This window comes from Trachurus trachurus (assembly GCF_905171665.1).
Source record: "Trachurus trachurus genome assembly, chromosome: 22".
Lineage (NCBI taxonomy): Eukaryota > Metazoa > Chordata > Actinopteri > Carangiformes > Carangidae > Trachurus > Trachurus trachurus.
The window spans coordinates 14,824,260-14,839,304 of record NC_139907.1 but is presented as its reverse complement, the minus strand read 5'-3'; the positions used below and the strand labels follow the sequence as shown (position 1 = coordinate 14,839,304).

The window sequence follows — 15,045 nt, the reverse complement described above, 5'->3', positions numbered from 1 at the left end:
GCAACCACAATGGGCTCAGTGAGATCGGCTGGACTGTCTTTCCTTCTCTTGTCTTTTTGTCTTTACATAGCTGATTCTTACCCCAACATTGACCCGTCAAACAGTAAGATTTATTCGTGTTATTTGCATCTCTCAGACAAATGTAATCACATATCATCTTATCTGGTATCTTATTGTTAATGCCTGTATCATAAACCAATAAATAAGCACTATCTGCCTGTAATGATCTGCATTCTCCACGAGTCTACACTCAGATCTTATCTCAGATTTCAAGTTTTAATCAATACCTCAAACTGTCCGTGATTCACAGTTTATGATTCTGCTTGTAAACCACTATCATGTTTCTGTAGTGGGCTGTGAGGAGTGCACGCTGAGAAGGAACAATCTCTTCCCCAACATCTACCAGTGCATGGGCTGCTGCTTCTCCAGAGCGTACCCGACACCCCTGAAGGCCATGAGGACGATGAACAACCCAAAGAACATCACGTCGGAGGCAACATGCTGTGTCGCAAAGCACAGCTACAAGGTACAGGTCTGGTGGAGAAAAACTCATTAAGCTTTGTGCCATACAGCGAATTGAGATGAGCCTTGCAGACTCCTAATGATAAAGCTGCATACTGTGTGTAATTGCTACAACCCATGTTTAGATCTGGCTTCTTCTAGTTTCTTGTCTGTTGCTATTGAGACAGGGAAAAATGTCTGACAAAATCACAAATCTTTCCCTCCTAGAATCTGCAGATAAAATGCTGTTGACTAGTTTGGAAACGAGTATATTTTATTGCTATAAACTTTTAATCTACCAAAATACAGAGGAAATAATTTGCAATCCATTGTTCTTTTCAAATTAAGATGAAGAAGATTTTAACTTTAAAAATATACTACATATGTAGCTATATGTATAGCTTTCTTTTGGCTTGGTGACTGCAGTGATTTAAGATTTCTATTTAACAGTTCCACAAAAGAGGAACTTTCATTCAGAATCACGTGGATTCATTTAAGGATTTGTTTGAGGTCCAGAGTGATCAGGTTCTCTGACATTGCACAAAACAGCAGAATTTAGTTAGTGACCATTAATAAATGTAATATTTGTCAACATCAATTCTCTGAGAACTTTTGACACTTTCAGCTGACAATACTTCTGTACTTTTTATTTCAACAATTTTTTAATGCAGGTTTGAGTGGACTATTTCTTAGCGTAATGTTGGTACTTTTACTTAATTCAAAGATGCGCTCCACCACTGTGTTATTCTGAATAATGTTTGGTTTTAATTTAGTTTATTTTAATTAAGAGGCTTTGATAACTTATTCTGGTAAAAAAACAAAAAAAACATCTTACTATACATTAATTGCTGCAGCAGACTGATGTGACTCAGTATTCAACTCATCCTCCTCTTGTGTTTCTCTTTCAGACAGAGGTGGCTGGCATCATAGTGAAAAACCACACGGACTGCCACTGCAGCACCTGCTATTTTCACAAGATATGACCCATAAGAACTGGAAACCGTTCAGCAGCGCTCAGCTTGGCAACAAGTTATCTTCTAATATGCACAAGTTACTCTCTGTTTTAAAAAATATGTTCCAGAGTTGCCAGATAATATTTTTTGTTGAAATCCTGTGTCCGTGATGTGTAATTTTGGCTGACAATTTTGCATTGATAGATATGTATGTCTAACTCTAGATCGAAAAGCAATTAAAATATGCACCAAAATTGCCTTGCCTTGCCTATGTTGTATTTTCATTATTTTACACTGAATTCTGTGTGTTGCTAAAAAAAACAAAAAAACAGGCTAACAATAAAATAGACTTTGAGTTTGCTTAAAGGCTTAATTCTTCATTCAAAATTGAGCCAAACAGATGTCAAGAAACTAATTAATAACAACAAATTAAAGCCAACAGACAATAAAAAGAGCTGCAGCTTTGGATATTTCAATTTATTTTGAAATGAAATGAGAATGGTCTTTTTGATGTGCATGATGGGAAGTAATTTAGCCATCATCTGAGACTGAGATTAAATGTATAAATTGTCATACACTGTGGCACACATCACATTACACCATTCCATATTTCAGAAACATAATCATAACAAAAATCTACATAACTCACCAAGCAATATGATGCATTTCATGCCGTCTTTTATGTCAAGCTGTGGATTTTTCAGTTGACCGACCCCTCTTTGTGAACATCTGCCCCGCTGGAGTGTCAGTGAGCAAGTCACAGTGAATCAGGGCTAGTGAAGATGACCCCACTAACACTCTCCACTCTGACTGACCACACCGCAGGGAGAAGAAAGACAGTGAACATTTTGCTATGTGAACATACAGTATGTAGAAAAAAAAACAGAGCAGACTGCATGGTGTGTGCACTGTCTGGAGGTCAAAGCTTATACCCTGCAGTATCCTTGCATGTGCATACGACATCAGGGATGTTGAGGAGGAACCCAGACACCCAGACATCCTGCAGAATAGCTGGTCAGCAAACACATCACATCCAGCCTGTGTCCAGAGTGTGACACTGTAAGGTCATGGATGCTTTGTTGACATCAGGGTGGTGAGGCGGGGTTGGGTTGGGGAGGATGGGAAGGTTGTATGCGAAGCACACAGTGTGCTCTCCCAGCCCCACCACCAAATAACCCCCCCAAACCCCTCTTGCGTGCGCGTGCGTGTGCGAGTCTGGCAGCGTAACATCTGTGCGTACGCGGTCGTGATTGTTGTGAAGATGGCGGAGGGGGAGGCAGAGAAGGAATATGACACACGGAAAGCTATCGAGGAGCTCCGAGAGCGGTTCCAGGGTCTGACCACAGCTCTGAAGGAGAGTCCGCAGTCTCCGCTGGAGGCTTCATTGCATTTCTGCCAGGAGTTTTGCCAGGTTAGCCCCGCTCTCCTGCTGCTCATCCCGGGCAGCCTGCAGCCCCTCTGGCTTCCTGGCCGAGGATGCGCGTCTACGTTTGCTACAACAATGTAGCTAAAGGGGGCTAGCTGCCTGAGCTAGCTGCCTGGCATTTCAAGATGGGGAAAAAAAAGCTGCTCGGTGCTTTTCCGCTGCTCCGACAGTGATGTTTGCTTGTGGCATGTACTTATTTGCAAACGCTAAGTATCCATGTGGCGAGAAGTCACACCGGTGTACGCGCACTGTGCATGTATTACTCGTATTTTCCAGGCCAGATAGCTAACAGCAGATGAATGTTGCTAGCTGGTATGCAGGGTCCCCCTGTCCTGTGCAGTGGTCATGCTGTGCAAAAAATGGGTAGCTACGTTAGCGAGATTTTACAGGGCGATTGCATTGATATGCACTAAATTACATGACTGTGCTCAGTGCAGGAAACATCACTGAAACGTATAACACCGTATCTCCATGGTTGTGTAGGTTTTAGCTTGGTGTAAAAAATGGGTTACTTTGGTGAAAGCTGCTTTATTGTACCGAAAGATCAATGATTTTTTTTCCTTCCCCCCAAGGTGCTAGCCCAGGCCTTTTGCACTAATTAATCCTGCCAACCACACCAGAGCAAAGTGTTCATTACAAACACACAGCGCCAGAAATAAATAAAAAGATGTGAAGCTGATGTCAGGGTTTTTTAGCGACCGATGTGCCTGCAGCTGGCTGAGGCAGTGATTTAAAAGGGAAAGTGTGGCAGTGGTCACTGACTCCATTACACATCCATCCTCCTCATTAATTTGCCTTGACCACGTAAATATCATGCGAGGTCTCCATATACCTGCGATGCAGTGCAGATTGATGTCATTACACCGCATTAAAGTGTGAGATTATTGCTTTTCGCTTCTGTACCACGTTTACGAGGCAGCGACGAAATTCATTCAGTTTCAAAGTTATTTGAGGAAAAAAAAATATAGAGACGGGGACGAGCCTCGGACTGAGAGCTGGAGCTTTGTGCGGTGAAGTCTTGGTGGAGCTTTATCTCAGCAGTTGTAGGGAAAAAAACAGTGATTGAGGGGTGAAATGGATCTGTGTGAGTGCAGTGTGTGGAAGAAATGGAGGGAGTTTTCATTGATGCAGGTTTGGCGTTACTCTAGCTGGGTGATGGAAAAAAAAGAGGGGGAGGATAAAAATGGAGCTGCTTGCAGAAGCACATTAAAGTTTGGGTTTTTTTTTGTGTGTGAATCTTATATAATGAGATTGTAATAACAATGTAAATATTTATCAAAAAGCTATTTTTTTAGATAGTTTGTGTAAGTATGTCATTGTGTAAGCCTGAAAGTTTGCTGTGGCCTTAAATCTAAAAGTTTAATGTATAAAAAAAAATTGCCATTACACTTTTGTTCTCAGTTTTTCTCACTGTTCGGATTTGATTGTTGGTGCTGTCAGTTGTGATCATTCAGATGGCATTTGTCAAAATGTGCTTGACCTATTGTACTGATAAACACAGAGCTCGGAAAAAGTACAGATACTTTTTTAAGGCTGTAAAAAAAAAATAGCAGAGCTAATTACTATTTACAGTGTTGGTTAATCTGCTTGTTTTTGAGATTAATGTGTCAGAAAAATTGTGAAAAATGCCAGCCAGATTTGCTCAGTCAAAAGGTGCATTTCCAAATTAGGCTAGATGCTTTATTCGTCTAATGTCTCAGGAATTCTGTGAGATTAAGTTTATAATCACACAAAACAGAGAAAACAAGCAAATCCTCACTTTTAAGAAGCGGGGAATGTTGATTTTCTGCATTATTTCTTGACTGGTGTGAATTATGAATTGACAAACAACATTGTTATAGCACACTTATTCATCATTTACACACTGTGTTTCCAAAAAACATGGATTTTTATTTTTGTGCAGCAGTTTTTGATTCCAAAAATGAGCAGAATCAGTGTTTCTTATTGTCGTATTTAAATGTTCCTCAGGTCCTTGTGGAACATGCTGGCCGTTGGAAAACTGATGAGGATCCACTGCCTTTGCTGGAGGTCTACACTGTGGCCATCCTCAGCTTTGCTAAGGCCGCCTCCTGTCTCTCCTCCGAATGTGAAAACGTGCCACTCCTACTTGAAAAGTTAGCACTGTGAGTAGAAACTGACATGTATGTCAGTAGGAAAAAAGAGTTATTCAATCCTGTATTATTTTCATGCTCTTTCAAAACACTTTTCTCTTATGAACTTTTATAACTCATGAACTTTTATTAATTACGGGATGTTGTGTAGTGCATTGTCATTCCCCCTCTCTCTGCCTCCCCATTTCCTGTCTCTCTATACTATACTAGTATCCAATAAAGGCAAAAATGCCCAAAAATTATACTTAAAAAGACCCCAACAACTTTTATTAATTACATAAATGTATTGCTCTGTTTTTATGCATGAGAAAAGTGTTGTGCAGTACGTTTTAGCAATCAGGTCCTAGTGTTTAACGCGACATAGATGGGGTTACAGAGTTTGGATGTGGACGTAACATTAGACATAACATTCATTCTTTTGCTCTGCAGTTCAACTGGTGTAGTTTTGTTTCGGGGCAGAGACTTTCCAAAGACAGACTGTAATTATTTAGATATTACTTTAAAGATGGACACTATTTGACAAGAAAAATAAAACAAATCACACCCAAACCCCAGAGGAAATGTAGATATGAGAAGTTAGTGAATACTCTGCAAAGAGTCCACTGGACTTATTCGAGCTATTTGCACAATTTGCTCAGATGTGGCAAAGACCTTGAGGCTGTAATACAGAATAGAAATGTAGGGTACCTCTTGGGGAGCTTCGACATATTTGGGATGAGCTACAGAATGTAATTTGCGCACGGAGGCACGGCACATACACAAAATGAAAGAAGAGAAAAAGACATAGATAGGTTAATTAATCAAGGATTCTAAATGCTAATTTTGGTCATTTTGAGAATTATTATTATCAGTGTTTTTCATTAGCACCAGCATTACTAACAAAACAGTGACCATTAAATAAGAACGCCACCCTCACACTGATGGATGTCGGTGTCTTTCTGCTGCTGCTGGTGATGATTTATAACCCCCACCACTCTGTTATATTTCCAAAATGCCACTCTGACTTTTACTGCTCGACACTTTGAGAATAGTTTATTCTTGTATGCTTACCCTTAATTTGTGGACTGTGTGCACATCCTTGACCTAAATCTGCCTTTAACAAACGACTGTGTTGGATTTGCAGGAGCTGTGCAGAGCTGCTGCTCTTACTGCCCCACCACGTCCCTGGTGCCTTATGGGAGGAGTTTCAGTCCTCCATGAAGGTCAGTATCCTCAGGGCTGTTAGTGCACTTTTTTTCTGAGGCTTATCTTTGCAGTGATAAGCAATGAAATGTTGTATGGTAATTAGAACGAACTTGATTTTCTTCTGCACGGAAGAAACAAAAACATGTAGGTTGAAATGTCAGGGTCCGTGGCCTCTCTTTACAAGAATGATGTGAGGCAAATTCACTCCAGTAACACTGCTGTAACTCGTACTTCAGACTCCTGACTGCGTAACATTTTAAGCATGACTCACTGACATTTTAGTAATTCAGTTACTGCATATGTGTTTGTCTTCTGTTGCAGTTGGCACACAGCCTCTTGCAAGAAAGTGGGAGCACACAGCTTTGCCTGCTCGCAGTTCTGGCGCAGCAGGGTGGCGTCTGGTCCAACACCACACTAAGCAGCATCCTCTCCAAGCAAATCCCTCAAACGGAGCAAGGTTAGTTCTCTTTTTTCTTAGTTTTGTATTGATGTGAAGACCCACCTACCTGTACCGTTGTAGTTTGCATGAACTTGTTGTTCTGGTCTGAGCTGCATCTCACATTTTGCCTCCATCCTCTTATTTCCCTTTCTGTCTCTTAGTTCATGAGTTTCTCGAGTTAGAAGGCCCAACGCTTCTGAACATGAGAATAAAGCACCTAATCAAAGTGGACAGTGTTGATAAGGCTGCTGTCCTAGCGAAGCTGTGCTCAGAGTATCCGGGATATGAAGGAAAAGGGAACTTCAAACAAATCTACTTGCTCTGCATCTGCATGACAAAAAATCAGGAGCAGCTAATGGAAGAGGTAAAAAGGATGACACACTGCAATACAGTTCTTTATTCACACAGTCATGAAGTTTAACCATTGGATAAGTACTACGCTGCTGAAACAAAACAATTGGGCTGTTTTTAATTTATAATATACCACGTGTAACATTATTGTAAGTAAATGTTATGTGATTCATTGCAACTAATGGGCTATTACACTGAAAATGTGTAATTATCTTCCAAAACTGAACAAATCACTCACTTATAATATTGCTAAATGTAGCTTTTATGTAGTTTCATTTAAATTGACTGTTTCTTTCATTACCTCTCTCCCAGATTGCGTCTATAGATTGTAAAGATGCTCTTGAAATGATCTGCAACTTGGAGTCGGAGGGAGACGAGAAAGGAGCGCTCTGCTTATGTTCCGCCTTTCTCAAGCGACAGCTCCTTCAAGGAGATGTTTACTGTGCCTGGTAAGTGTTTGTTTCAGATAAGTACTCTTCGAACACTTAGAAAATTACTCCCAGGAGTACAGTTATCGTGGAACATATTTATTATGCAATTGACTTTTGTCCAAACTGAAGCAATCTGTGTGATAAGTATGCAATAATCTGAGACAGCTTTGCATCACCAACACACAGTTAAAAGTATGCAGAAGTGCATGCTGATATGTGTGGTTATTTGTAACCTGAACACATGAACTTTTTGTTTCAAATAAAACCATAACAAGTAGAGAGGAAATAGGGAGTTTAAAGTTTTAAAAATTGATTCATTATTAATGTAATTTTTGATGGAAAACTACCAAACATTTGATGGTTTCACTTTCTTAAATGTGGCATTTCCTGCTTTTCACAGTCTTACACTATAGTAAATTTAATACGTCAAATGTTTAAGCTGTTTAACTGATTGAGCTTTGGTTTGTAGACTGAATGAATAATTGAAAAATAAGCTGGATATTAATTGATGATGAGAAGTGATTTTCATTGTGTGTGTGTGTGATGTCTTCCAGGGAACTCACACTGTTCTGGAGTAAGCTACTCATGCGATTGGAGTCGTCTGCGGATGCTTTTCTTGGACAAAGCAAAGATATGGCTCTTCTCTGCAGAAGTGTCTGTCATATTCTGTTTCTCATCAAAGTAATCCAAAACGAGGTAAGAAAAATAGTCCACACACTGATAGCAGAAGTCTCACATCGGTACTCTCACATCAACAATAGTGTGCTGCTTCTGATCTAAAAAACAAAACCGTTGCACTTATGGGTTGTTGTTGTTTTTTTCTGCAGGTTGGAGAGGTGGGGCTTCCAGTGTGCGTGGAGATGTGCATTCAAGCTCTGAAAATGACCTCCAGTGACCATAAGGACAGCAAATCGACCATCTGCAAGACTATTTCCTGCCTCTTACCAACAGATCTAGAGGTTAAGCGTGCATGCCAGCTGACAGAGTTCCTCCTCCAGCCCACCGTCGACTCATACTACGCTGTGGAGTCACTGTACAACGAACCCGACCAAAAGCCCGAGGAGGACGGGAGTCTACCAGTGCCCAATTCTTTACGCTGCGAGTTACTGCTGGCCTTGAAGACACAGTGGCCTTTTGATCCAGAGTTCTGGGACTGGAAAACACTGAAACGCAACTGCTTGGCACTGATGGGCGAGGAGGCAGCTATTGTGTCATCTATTGACACACTCAATGACACGGACGAACAAGAGGTGGAAAGTGCTCTTGGCAAGCTTCCTGAATACAGAGACCTGGAGGATTTTCTGTTAACCACTACGAATGAACTCAATGAAATCACAGATGAAAGAGAAAAAAACAGAGAGGCCAAAAAACTTCGAGAGCAGGGTTTTGTGTCTGCTCGGTTCAGAAATTGGCGGGCCTACATGCAGTATTGTGTTTTGTGCGACAAGGAGTTCTTGGGTCACAGAATTGTCCGCCACGCTCAAAAGCATTTCAAAGATGGAGTGTACCTTTGTCCCATTTGTGCTGACAGTTTTGAAAGTAGGGAGGTTTTAGAGCCACATGTAGCATCACATGTAAAGCAATCTTGCAAAGAGAGACTGGCTGCAATGAAAGCCGCAAGGAAAGTAACCAAACCACCTCAGTCCCCTAAAAGTCCGTCAAAAAATTCAAAGGTTGCTGCCAAGACAAGCATGAGTCCTGTTAAAATTGAACCTCAAACTGGGGAACAATTGGCAACTCCCATTAAGGTAGAACAAACTACATCTGATCCACAGATAAGTCAAGACTGTTTCTGTCCCGTTAAAAACTGTTCCAAGGCTTTCAAATTTTTCCGTAACCTCATGGCTCACGTCAGATCTCACAAAGATGATGAAGAGGCCATGAGGTTTTTAGAGATACAAAAACAGAAAGTGGTGTGCCAGTACTGCAGACGGCAGTTTGTTAATGTCAGACATCTTAATGATCATTTGCAGATGCACTGTGGCAGCAAACCATACATCTGCATACAGTTGGATTGTAAGGCCAACTTTAACTCCAATTCGGAGCTCCTCATGCATAGAAAAACACACCCAGAATTTAAGGCCCAGTGCATGTTCCCTAATTGTGGCCAAGTTTTCAGCGAGGCCTACTTGTTGTACGATCACGAGGCTCAGCATTACTTAACCTACACCTGCCAAACGGATAACTGTGGCAAAATATTCTACTCACAGTCTCAATTCTTGTCTCACCAACAGAATCATTGTGCAAATGCCACAGTAAATAACTTGCCCATTAATATTCAGAGCCCTCCTCCTGTCACTCCCAATGCTGGACCACCACCTGAGAGCACCCAGAGCAGTGATGACACATCCTCCGCTGCTGTTTGCCCAGAGCGGATTAATACAGATGTTTATATGAAGGAAGCATCAAAGGAAAACATGTCACCATGCAGATCACCAGCAGCTGGTAACGAGCCTGAGCCTGTGCCTGTGAGGGTGAAACACTCGATCGAAAGCATGCTCAACCCAGCGGCAGAGCTCGCAATGAAAGAACCAGAGAAATGCTACACTCCGCTGACGAACCCCACCGCAGCACCAGCCGATGCAAAGGCACCACCAGAAGCTCCACACGCACATCAACATGTTGCTGGACAAGGTGAGATTCCTCCCGAGTATCCCGTCCAGAGCGCAGCGAACCCTGTGGCAGGTCAGCAGGGAGACGGGCACAGTAACGTACAGGGTAACGAATTTCCAAAAGCGATCCCACAGATCATGTTTCCAAGTCAAATCAAGACTGAAATTCCTTCCTCGCTGCAAGGATATCCTTCCAGCACGCCTGCTGTTACTGCTGGCAGTGAAGAGAACCTACATTGCTGCCCATATAATGACTGCACAAGGGCATACAGTACAAATAAAAGTCTGTCCAGGCATGTGAAGAAGCAACACCCTGAAATATTTGAGGACTGGAAGTTGGCAAAGAAATACAACAAAGTGGCCAAAATTACAGCGAAAAAGGCTCCAAGCGGGCCGGTTTCACCAAATCAGTCTCAGAACCTGGGTAACAGGCCGCCGAACCAGCCAGGAGTACTATGCAACAAACTTGGGGTGCAACAAATGGATTATCCAGTGGGATGTTCATCCTCACCTGCCCAATGTTATCCTGGATCAATGGAGCCTGTGCCTATCACTCCAATGGTGAACCCCACAGTCTACCCGCCATGGGGAAGTCCAAACAATCCTGGCGTGATGATGCAGTCTGACATGTCCCAGTCATGGTCCTCACCTCCCATGAATAACTGCTATCCAGATGCCTTCAACATGAATGACTACCCCTCCCGCAGCTATCCTCAGTGGCAGGCAGACCCTTATCAACCCACAGCATCTCTCCCAGCCGATAGAGATCACTCAATGGCAGCTATACACGGTCCCGCTATGTCACAGGCTCCTTCCGATTCCAGTTTGATGTCTCAGTATGTGTCCAGCTCCCTGATGCTCGATAATGGAGGCCAAATGCATAATGGAGGGCATCAGTATGGACTCGTGCACCCCGAGGGGAGTGGAGAGGGTGTAGATGTGAGAAAAAACAGTGCAAGTATGACAGGAGAGTTGGATAATGGAAACAGTATCTCAACAATTGACAGCCTCCCTGAAGCAAGTTACCACCCACCTTACGCTCAGACTGAAAACCCCTGTCTAACTCAAGGCCCATCAGTTGATATTCCCTTGAAATGTCTCAGCCCAGAAGCGCAAGTTGCATTAAAAGCCACAAATGAAATCATTAAAACAGAGAACGTGTCCACTCCTGTTTACGACCAGATGGACAACTCTGGGGACGGCATGCTCAGTCCACAAAGTGTCGTCCATACAGATTTCCCCTATGACGAGGACTGTCACAATGCGGAATGTGAGGCCGGCCCCGCGGAGGAAAAGGGCGGCGACCCTGACGCGCAGAAAGGAAAACGCAGCAGGTTGAGCAAACGCACCAAATGGCCAGCTATCATCAAGGATGGCAAAGTCATATGCAGGAGATGCTTCAGAGAGTTCACGAGCACCAAATCTCTCGGAGGTCACCTGTCTAAGCGCTCGCAGTGCAGACCTTTGGATGAGATCGACCTGACTGCTGACCTGCCAACGTCTTTTCTTGATTTCCTCAACGACCCACATGTCCCTGACAATAATGGAGCAATATATAACGTGTCAAACGGTGATTTCTCACAAGAATCATGTAGCTTGACCACTTTAACTTCACCTTTGGCGCTGAAACAAGAGCCCCAAAACACAAATATCATGGACTATTCTAATTCCTTCACTGTTTCCCCTGAAAACCAGCAAGAGAAGACAGTGGAGTTGTCTAATCCAGGCCTCACTGTACCTTATCAAGAGGATCACCTGATGGAAATTTCACATGCCTTTCAAAGGTTGGATTTGATTGAGGCTGCTCAAGAGAAGATGCGGAGTGTGTTGTCCTTAGAGCAAAATGTCAGTCATTGTGAAAAAGCCCCGGACAGAGAAAAGAGTAAAGTCCCAAGCAAGAGTGATGACAAACCCCCTGAAAAGGTACCGAAACCTTTTAAATGTGACCAGGACGATTGTGAGTATTCGTTCATGACAAAGGAGGCGTTATTCAAGCACTTATGCAAAATGCATGACTTCTCAAATGAAATGATAGAGGAGCTAAAAAGAACACCATCCAAACTATCTCCATATCCATGTCAGATTTGCCCCAAAACATTCACCAGAACGACAGGGTTGAGAATTCACTATGAGAAAGTCCACCGCTTATCAAAGGCAGAAATGCAAAAGCTAAGGATCAGCGCTCGAAACAGGCGTGCATTTAGGCTTAACAAAGATAATGTGCTTACTAGTCGTCCCACCACAGATGCCAATATCAGTCAGACACCACAGTCTGCACAGTCAGCTATATTATCTGCCATTAAACAGGAACCACTTGACATTGCAATTGCACCTCAAACAGAAAATGAACTCAACCCAGAAGCTGATAAAGTGACTTCACAAGGAGAGGCAGTAAAAGAGAGCTTCACGCCGGATGTATCAACTGTTACAAGACTACCATCACCCCAGAACTATTTGAATGACAGGTCATTAAGTGAGGTGGCGCCACCACCTGAAGGCAGCCCAGAGCAGCCTAAAGTGGCTGTTGTAAACCAGAGTCCAGATGAGAAACTGAAATGTGAGTTAAAAGAGAAACTCAGTCCGGTTGGTAAAGCAAAGGAGCAGCGGGGAAAAGCAGACGTAACGTTAAGCAAAGTTAAAGAGCCAAAGTCCGTCTCTCCTACTACATCTGCTTCATCCTCCCCAGAGAAACCAGGCAGCTCCAAAAACACACCAACAAAGGATGACTCTCAGAGGAAAGAGAAAGGTCAGAAAAGGCTGAGCCTCAAAATGTGCGACGCAGACAACGCCTACAGCCCATATAGACCATATCGCTGTGTTCACGAAGGATGCACCGCTGCATTCACCATCCAGCAAAACCTGATCCTACATTACAGGGCCATGCATCAAGCGTCTCTGCCCCCAACCAAGATTGAACCTGAACCCGAACCTGAGGTGTCTCCTGTCAAAAACGGACCAGAGAGCAGTCCGAGCATAGGAAAAGATAATGAGGTCAGGTGTCAAGTGAAAAACTGCTCAAGAGTGTTCATGGGAATCACAAGATTAGTGCAGCATTACCTCTTACTACACAAGTTCACCCGCGACAAAGCTACGGCCATGATGGCCAGCATGACTATAGGGACATTCGACTGTGACCGGCCAGAGTGCGCACTCCCTTTCAACTCTGTGGACAAGTACATCGAGCACATTAAGAATTTTCACAAAGAAATCGCCATCTCTGAGAGTGGCTCAGTTGACCCCACCTTCAGGTGCGAGTATGAGGAATGTGACCGTGTTTACACTACAAAATCAAACCTCCTCCGTCATCTGATCAAAAAGCATGAATATGTTTATGACCCCAGAACAAGTGATGGAAGAAGGACTAAATCGGTAGGGCTTTTCACAGGGGTCAATGGGAAAGAGAATGTAGAAAGCAAATTTAAAATGAAGAAGAAAAACACTAAAAAGAAAGAAGGGAAGTCCATTGAACATTGGACTAGTTTTGGAAAACCAACACTAAAATCCCATGAGGAGGCATCAGCTATGTGCACCAAGAAATCAGCCCTGCAGTATCCATGCATGATCATAGGCTGTGATGCAGTGGAGAGGGCTGAAAGAAATATATTTAAGCATTACACCACTCATGGCCTCACAGAAAGATACATCGAAGATCAGAGGAGTCAGTTCATTTTCTGCAAAAAGTACTCACGTGCCAGATTCAAAGATGCAAACAAATCTGAGGGCGTGTCAAGCTCGTCCTCTGAGGAGACAGAGCCAGAAGAGGGCGAAAAGCCCAGTGACCAGAAAACAGAGGATCTGGTGGACAGAATAGGCCAAGATGACAGCAAGCTTTCCAACGACGATAGTGCAGAATCTCAAGCTTCCACTGGGACAGACGGGGGAATTAAAAGAGGCCGACCCAGGAAACCTGTACAACATAAACCAGCTTGTCCAGAGAGGATGCAGACCCTTAGGAACCGTACGACTGTTAGCAGTTCAAGAGAGAACTCAAATCCTGGTACCCCTACATCCCAAGAACAACGTGACGACATGGTCATGTCAGGGTCTTTCAAGCCTCTAGGACTTGAGGACTCCTTCCTTAAGTTCTTGGAAACCTCAGAAACCACCCACCCTTCCAAAAGGAAATTAAGTGACAAACCGAGTGCTGAACTACCGTCCAAAAGACAACAAACTCACAAACAGAAATCTGCAATGAAAAGTAAAATAACTGATGAATTTAGAGGTTGTGAAAACCTCGTAGACTTCAGAAATCCTTTAAATCTCAAATCAGTGAGCAATGTTAAGATTGTCATGGATAAAACATTTTCAGACGGTGCTGATCTTTTGCTAAAGCAGCTACAAGACATGAAGCCCATGGTCATGATAAAAAAGTGGCTTTATAGCGGATCATAGCCCAATATTTTGTTTTCAAGTCAATCTCACTCAGGATTTGAGAAGTTATGCTGCAGAATGGTTTGTTAACACATCAGATTTCCAACTGTTAACAGTTATGGTCACAGTTAACGACGAAATGGCCTATTTTGTACTTAATGAAAAAATGTCTCGGATGATTTTAAGTATGTATGTTAGTTATAATAACCAGGTAATCTATAGGGCATAGATTTTAGAAACATGTTTGTATTTATGCTTAGTACTGAAGATGTTTTTTTTCTTTTGCTAAATGGAGACTTTTAAAGAAAAACTATGTTTTTATATATCCCTATGGGATTTCAAGTTCTGTTTGTATTTATTTTATCCTTTTTCAACACTAGTAGACCTATCTGTAATATTTACATGTCTTCCACAAAGTGTTCAATAAAATGTAACTGTTTCTTTTTTGTAAAATATTGTGAACGGGTCTTTTCTGTGTAGCCAGTATTGTTTTCTGATACTTATTATAGGTGTATAAAACAATAGAATAATATTTGTTCACCGGGCTACCTAACTTTTTGCACTATCCTGCTATAACACAATATGATTGTTTAATATGGACAGATACTTTTGATTTTTACAGTATTGTGGAACTGGTTTGCCATAATCCCACATAATCAATGTTG

General features: G+C 42.4%; 2 protein-coding genes across 2 annotated transcripts; both read left to right on the top strand.

Moving 5' to 3' along the window:
• On the top strand, window positions 1–1,484 carry cga (glycoprotein hormones, alpha polypeptide; the record flags this gene model as incomplete). The annotated part of the gene is made up of 3 exons (XM_083998266.1): window positions 1–103; window positions 351–526; window positions 1,410–1,484. The coding sequence occupies exons 1-3, from the start codon at window positions 10–12 to the stop codon at window positions 1,482–1,484; spliced, it is 345 nt and encodes a 114-aa protein (XP_083854392.1). The 5' UTR covers window positions 1–9.
• Window positions 1,485–2,701: 1,217 nt separating this feature from the next.
• znf292a (zinc finger protein 292a) lies at window positions 2,702–14,739 on the top strand. Its single transcript, XM_083998142.1, has 8 exons — window positions 2,702–2,865; window positions 4,849–5,003; window positions 6,115–6,193; window positions 6,498–6,633; window positions 6,777–6,979; window positions 7,279–7,415; window positions 7,952–8,093; window positions 8,225–14,739. Exons 1-8 carry the CDS (start codon window positions 2,716–2,718, stop codon window positions 14,399–14,401), a joined length of 7,179 nt encoding a protein of 2,392 aa, XP_083854268.1. The 5' UTR covers window positions 2,702–2,715; the 3' UTR covers window positions 14,402–14,739.
• Window positions 14,740–15,045: the final 306 nt, after the last annotated feature.

Coding starts and splice junctions, on each gene's coding strand:
- znf292a (XM_083998142.1), top strand. CDS start 2,716: ATGGCGGAGGGGGAGGCAGAGAAGGAATATGACACACGGAAAGCTATC. Junction 5,004..6,114: donor CTACTTGAAAAGTTAGCACT/GTGAGTAGAAAC, acceptor TTGGATTTGCAG/GAGCTGTGCAGAGCTGCTGC. Junction 8,094..8,224: donor TCAAAGTAATCCAAAACGAG/GTAAGAAAAATA, acceptor TTTTTTCTGCAG/GTTGGAGAGGTGGGGCTTCC.